The sequence below is a fragment of the Emiliania huxleyi genome (genome assembly GCF_000372725.1).
Source record: "Emiliania huxleyi CCMP1516 unplaced genomic scaffold EMIHUscaffold_51, whole genome shotgun sequence".
Lineage (NCBI taxonomy): Eukaryota > Haptophyta > Isochrysidales > Noelaerhabdaceae > Emiliania > Emiliania huxleyi.
The window spans coordinates 142,980-149,088 of record NW_005198167.1 but is presented as its reverse complement, the minus strand read 5'-3'; the positions used below and the strand labels follow the sequence as shown (position 1 = coordinate 149,088).

Genomic DNA, 6,109 nt, shown 5'->3' with positions numbered 1-6,109 from the left:
CAACGGAGGGGAGCGGAACAATGTAAACGCGGGGGGAAGAGAAGATAAAAGGCAAAGGAAAGAAGAAAAATAAAAGGAAAGAGAAGAGGAAAAGAAGAAAAAAGAAGGGATGGAAGAAGAAAAGAGAGAACGAGGAAGAAGAAGAAAACAAGAGACACAGGGTAGGGGGTAGGGGGGCAGGGTGAGGGGTAGGGGCTAGGGCCGGTGCGGGATGGCTTCCCGAGGCGCGACGTTGGACGTGCCCCGCCAAAGGGCAGTGGAGGTGTCTCGGACGTGTCTCGGAAGTGTCTCGGACGTGTCTCGGACGTGTCTCGGAAGTGTCTCGGACGTGTCTCGGACGTGTCTCGGACGTGTCTCGGACGTGTCTCGGACGTGTCTCGGACGTGTCTCGGACGTGTCTCGGACGTGTCTCGGACGTGTCTAGGGAGTGTCTGGGAAGTGTCCTCTAGATGGCAGTGGAGCTGTTCGGACGTGTCTCTCCACACCTTGCCGCCGCCGGCCGCGTCCTTGAGCGACGGGTAGAAGCCAGGCTTGCCTGCGGACACGTCTCGCGCATGTCCTGGACAGGCCTTGGACGTGCCGCCGAGCGGCGGGGCCGACGGCGGGCGACTACATTGCGATCTCCCCACATCTCCCCACATCTCCCCACATCTCCCCACATCTCCCCACGTCTCCCCACGTCTCCCCACGTCTCCCCACATCTCCCCACGTCTCCCCACGTCTCCCCACGTCTCCCCACATCTCCCCACATCTCCCCACGTCTCCATATCTCCCCAAATCTCCCCAAATCTCCCCAAATCTCCCCCTATCGGCGTGCCTCCGCGCATGTAGTGCATCTCCATATCTCCCCAAATCTCCCCACCTCTCGCCACCTCTCCCCCTATCGGCGTGCCTCCGCGCATGTAGTGCGGCTCCATCGTCTCGCCAACAAACTCGAGCACGGCGATCGTGCCGAGGATCTGCAGGCCGGGGCGGAGCAGGGAGAGGGGCGAGGGGGCGGTGGTAGAGGCGGGCGGTGGTAGAGGCGGGCGGTGGTAGAGCCGGGCGGTGGTAGAGGCGGGCGGTGGTAGAGGCGGGCGGTGGTAGAGGCGGGCGGTGGTAGAGGCGGGCGGTGGTACGGCGGCGAGGAGAGAGGAGGCAGGCGAGGAGAGGGGAGGCAGGCGAGGAGAGGGGAGGCAGGCGAGCAGGCAGGCAGGCGAGGAGAGAGGAGGGGCGAGCGGCGAGGAGGGAGGCTCGGCAGTGCGGCGCACCTGCAGCTTTCCCGCCGTCGGCACGGCAGCCCACTGGTCGACTGGCGCGGGGATGGCCTATTCACAGCTAGAGGTGTGAAGAGACGCTGTTCACGGCCCACTGGTCGACCGGCGCGGGGATGGCCTATTCACAGCTAGAGGTGTGAAGAGACGCTGTTCACGGCCCACTGGTCGACTGGCGCGGGGATGGCCTATTCACAGCTAGAGGTGTGAAGAGACGCTGTTCACGGCCCACTGGTCGACTGGCGCGGGGATGGCCTATTCACAGCTAGAGGTGTGAAGAGACGCTGTTCACGGCCCACTGGTCGACTGGCGCGGGTGTAGGGCGGCAGCATTCGGACGTGTCTCGTCCGAGAGCGGGCGTAGCGAGGAGAGAGAGGCTGTAGGGAGGAGAGAGAGCAAGCAGGGAGGGGAGAGAGGCGGCAGGGAGGAGAGAGAGGCTGCAGGGAAGAGAGGCAGCAGGGAGGAGAGAGAGGCGAAGGGAGGAAGAGGCAGCAGGGAGGCATCAACCGACAGGTCTCCGTAAGAGAGGGCGGTCGCGGCGTCGCCGAGGATGCCGCCCTTGATGTCCCACGGGAAGTGGATCCCGTTCGACTCTGCGACACGGGCGGACGGCTCGAGCCGGGCGGGGGCGGCGACGGCGGAGGACCGTGCGGACGTGGCGGGTCGTGATGGGCGGGGAGCGGCACGCGCGGACGCAGAAGCCGACAAAGGCGGCCATCGCCACGCGGCCGTGCTTGATCTCGGCGTGGCGGAGCCAGCCGACGGTCGCGTCGTTGCCCTCCGACCAGAAGTCCTTGTCGGCCAGCTTGAGAGGGTCCCAGAAGCCCATCGGGATCTGCGGCAGAGGAGCAGCGGGATCGGCGGAGGCGGGGAGAGGAGGCGGCGGGTGCGATGGCGGTGGCGGCGGTGGCGTCGGTGGGGACGCAGGCGGAGGTGACGGAGGAGGCGGCGACGGTGGCGGCGGAGGTGGCGATGGAGGGTGAGATTGGAGCAGCGAGGGATTGTGCGTTGGCGGTGTGTGTGCGGTGGGCTGCGTGTGCTTTGCAGGCTTGGCGGCGGCGCAGCACGCGGCGTGATGATACCTGCTGCTCCTCAGCCAGAGCAATAAGCGTATCCTTGCCGGTGGCCTTCGCCATCATCGAGATGGATGGCGAGCCGCGGGGCGGCGCGACGCCGTGGGCCAGGCCGAGAGCGGAGGTAGAGAGCGACAGTGCGGCCATTTTTGTGGCGATGAGGTCTGCAAGGGGGTAATTAGGGGGGGACCCTGAAGATTTAGTGGTCTGATGGGGGGCGGACAGAGTGTCCGATTTGAGGTCTGTAATGAGGCTGTGCAGAAACCAGAAAGAAGAATCTTCTGCATTCACTTCCTGTGAGCTCTGTGTCTTGATTTGCCAACAAACAATATACCTGCACTTCCTAGAACATAATTTGGGAGAGAGAGAGATTTTTAGCAATACCAACAATTGTTTGTAATTTGTTTGTAATTTGGGCACCCCGGCCGAAAATCATCGCAAACCCTGTCAGCAGTCCTCCTCCCTCAAACCTGCGGACGACTGATCAGTGAAGTGACCGACCCTAGTTCGCCGCATTGTAGGCAGCGCCACGCATTCCAGGCATTCCCTCCCTTCGACTTGAAGAGCTGGAAGGTCGTAGCGACGGCCGATCCAGCAGTCGTCTGCGACATGGCAGTGCAAAAATCTCCAGCATAAGCTCGTCGTCCTCCTCAGCATAGCTCCCTCCTCCCACCATGTCGCCTCTCGACTCCGCTCCATCAAGCCCACTCCGCCCACTGCTCCCCGCTGCCTCGCTATCGCCTCCCCTCTCCACTTCCATCTGAACTTCCTCTCTCTGCTCGCCACTGACCGACTGATTGACCGACTGACTCAAGTACACACACACACACACACACACACACACTCGGGGTGGGAGAAGGACAGGGTCCCCACCTGCACAAGCAGGATCTTGTAAGGACGATCAGGGACAGAAAGAAAGAAAGAAAACAGACAAACCCAGACGAGGGATGGGGGAGGAGGACAGGGTCCCGACGACAGGGACACTTGGACTGCAGTCAGAGAACAAAGTTTTTTCTCCCTCGGCCTGCCGCCGCTCTCTGCCCTCTCGGCGGCCGCCACAGCGAGCACCCACCCGCAGCCCGGGGCCACGCGGCCGGGCACCAGGCCTTCGATGGCGGCTTCGCCCGCCATCGACCTGCGAGAGCCGCTCGCGGCTCTGTTCAAGCGCGCGGGAGTCGCCGACATCCTCTACCGCAGGTATGAGGGGCGGCTCGCGGAGCTGGGCGTTGGCGATGCCGGCGACCTCCTCGAGGAGGTCGCTGAGAAGGGCATCGGCTCGCTCGACATCCACGACCGCCAGGCGGAGAAGCTCCGCCGAGCTCTTCTCGGCCCGCGGGGCTGGGGGGACGCAGCTGCGGTCTTGGCATCCCTCAGCGGCTTGTCGCTGGGCGACACCCCGGCTGGGGTGGCGGCTGGCGATCAGGCGGCTGGTGGCGGGGCAGCGGCTGGCGGCGCGGGCCGCGGCGGCGCGCGCCCCGAAGAGGCGGACGGCGGTGCCTGCGACGCGCAGGCCGCTGAAGGTGGGTCCGGAGGTGGGACCGAGGGATCCAGTTTGGACCCCTTGGAGCCCGCGCTGCCGGAGAGCGGCGATGGGACGATTGCCGCCGAGGGGGGGGAGGAGGAGGTCGAGGACGGGCGGAAGGCGCCGCGGCGCCGCCGAGGGCGGCGCGGCCGTGGCGCCAGGGGTCGCGGGGGGGGGCTCGAGAAGGTGCCCGACACCGCGGCGGGTTTGGCTGCTGAGCGGCCCAACCAAGTGGAGGAGGTTTCCACCGGCGGCGCGGCGCCGGCGGAGGGGGAGGAGAGCGGCGCCGTGTCGCCCGATTGTTCCCGAGAGGTCCACACGGCCTCCCTTCTTGAAGGTGAGGCCTCCATGACCGCCCGCATTGAGTCGCGCGACCTCGAGTCGCGCGCAGCAGGCGCTCAGGATTCTTCTCTTTCCAGTGCCGACCATCCGGAACATGAAAGCTGGCGGCGCCGCGGCGGGGCGGCGTGGTGGCGGGCGCATTGGGCGCAGCTGAACGTCGGGCAGTGGCTCGGCGTCGTCGAGCCGTGCTGCCTCTGCGGGCGGCCCGGGTCGGCGGGCGAGTTGTGGCGGGCGGGCGCGTGGCGGTGGGCTAACTCGACAGGCCGCTGCGCGGCGCCCTATCTCGCCACCACTGACGATCGGTGGGGGGTGCCTGGCCTGCGCCAGGCATACGTCGCGCATGGCATGTGCGGCGGGCTCTGCCAAGGATGGGGCTGCTGCGAGGCGCGGGGCGTGGCGCAGCCGCAGGATGGGAGCGGCGAGGCGCGAGGCGAGGGCGAGGGCGAGGGCGAGCTAAGCTCGGACGGCGACTCGGACCGGTCTGCGGGAGACCCTGTGTGGGGCTCGGCGGCGCTGGAGGACGAGTGGCGCGCCGCGTCTCTCGCGAGGCAGGCGGTAGGCGACGCGGCGTACGCCGCGGCGCATGCTGCTGGCGCTTCGCGGGCTGAGGCGTGCGACGCCGCCGTGAGGGCGGTGAGGTTGGACGAGGTTGAGGCTCAGTCCTCGTTCCTCGGGCGCGCTGGGTGGTACGGCTCCGGCCGTGATGGCGGCGGGGAGGGGGAGGGGGCGACGGCCGCACGGAATCCCCGCCGGCGGGGGGCGAGGGCGCGGGCGAAGGAGGAGGAGCCAGAGCCCGGGGAGGATTGGGAGGGGGAGGAGCGGCCGGAGGAGTACGCCGGCCTCTTTGACGACCCGTAAGGGGCCGTCGCCTGCTGTGCCATTTGTAGTGCCAGTCCGAGCCAGTCTGCTGTGAGAGGGGCTTCTATAGTAAAATTCTCCCTCGTGTGCTCGCCGATCTGCCCAAGCTTCTCAAGCTCACCATCATTCCAGCATTTCCATGAGCCTCCTGCTCGGGTTGTACAGCGCCCCGTCGCTCGGGCTGGGCGGCGCGCGCACCGCGTGCGCCACGTCGCGTGCGCACGCGTGCATGCAGCAGCAGCAGCAGCCGGGTCCTCCGTACGCCGGGCCGCGGTCCACACCGCTTCTGGACACCGTCTCGACGCCCAACGACCTCAAGGGCTTCTCGCTGGCGGAGCTCAAGCAGCTGTCGCATGAGCTGCGGTGGGAGACCATCAACGCCGTCTCCAAAACCGGAGGCCACCTCGGCTCCTCGCTCGGAGTCGTCGAGCTCACCGTCGCGCTGCACTACGTCTTCAACACGCCGGCCGACCCGGTGATCTGGGACGTGTCGCACCAGGCGCGCGCCCCGCCCTCGCCTGGCCGCGAGGCGGCGGCGCTGCACCTGCACTGCTCCACCGCCCCGTCCGCTTCGGACCCGACGCGCCCTCGCGCTGCAGCCCACCGCGCGCGTGCCAGCAGCGACCTTTGATCCGGCCCTGTGATCCGGCCTGTCGGGAAGTGCCCTCTCTGCCTCACCGCTGGCGCCTGTGCGCCCCTGCAGGTGTACCCGCACAAGATCCTGACGGGTCGGCGCGAGCGCATGCCCACCCTCCGGCAGGCCGGCGGGCTCAGCGGCTTTGCCAAGCGGTCAGAGTCGGTACGCAGTGACTCTGACCCACTCCCTCTGCCGACGCCTTGCCCCGCCCTCTGATCTGCAAACCTCCGTCGGAGGCGTTGCCCGCGCTCCTCCCACCCGCCCGCCGCGACGCCGCGGCACCCCTGCTCGGGCCTGGCCGCCGCCGACCGCCACGCCGGCCGCGCCGCCCTGCCCGCTGCTCCCCCCCCGCCCCCTCCCTGCGACACGCGCAAAGCCACCCGCATGCCCTTCCACCGCCTGCCCCACACGGCGACAGTCGCAC

At 67.5% G+C, this 6,109-nt stretch overlaps 3 protein-coding genes across 3 annotated transcripts in view; 2 read left to right on the top strand and 1 right to left on the bottom strand.

Annotated features, from left to right (window-relative positions):
- Lhcf20_1 (light harvesting protein) overlaps positions 1–2,489 on the bottom strand; it is a 3,705-nt gene extending 1,216 nt beyond the window's left edge. Inside the window, exons 1-6 of the mRNA XM_005766423.1 lie at positions 2,336–2,489; positions 1,944–2,088; positions 1,761–1,846; positions 1,251–1,307; positions 893–959; positions 486–535 (exon numbers count right to left, since the gene is read on the bottom strand). Of these exons, the coding sequence (XP_005766480.1) occupies positions 486–535; positions 893–959; positions 1,251–1,307; positions 1,761–1,846; positions 1,944–2,088; positions 2,336–2,473 (543 nt within the window). The 5' untranslated portion in view covers positions 2,474–2,489. The remainder of the gene's footprint in view (positions 1–485; positions 536–892; positions 960–1,250; positions 1,308–1,760; positions 1,847–1,943; positions 2,089–2,335) is intronic.
- An 894-nt stretch (positions 2,490–3,383) lies between these two features.
- Positions 3,384–5,139, top strand: EMIHUDRAFT_451842 (hypothetical protein). Its single transcript, XM_005766422.1, has 6 exons — positions 3,384–3,683; positions 3,837–3,950; positions 4,068–4,088; positions 4,243–4,266; positions 4,341–4,838; positions 4,992–5,139. Exons 1-6 carry the CDS (start codon positions 3,438–3,440, stop codon positions 5,046–5,048), a joined length of 960 nt encoding a protein of 319 aa, XP_005766479.1. The 5' UTR covers positions 3,384–3,437; the 3' UTR covers positions 5,049–5,139.
- A 37-nt stretch (positions 5,140–5,176) lies between these two features.
- The window catches only part of EMIHUDRAFT_451841 (hypothetical protein), a gene marked incomplete at its 3' end in the record, with an annotated part of 1,643 nt that continues 710 nt past the window's right edge, over positions 5,177–6,109 (top strand). The window contains exons 1-2 of the mRNA XM_005766421.1: positions 5,177–5,523; positions 5,752–5,847. Of these exons, the coding sequence (XP_005766478.1) occupies positions 5,188–5,523; positions 5,752–5,847 (432 nt within the window). The 5' untranslated portion in view covers positions 5,177–5,187. The remainder of the gene's footprint in view (positions 5,524–5,751; positions 5,848–6,109) is intronic.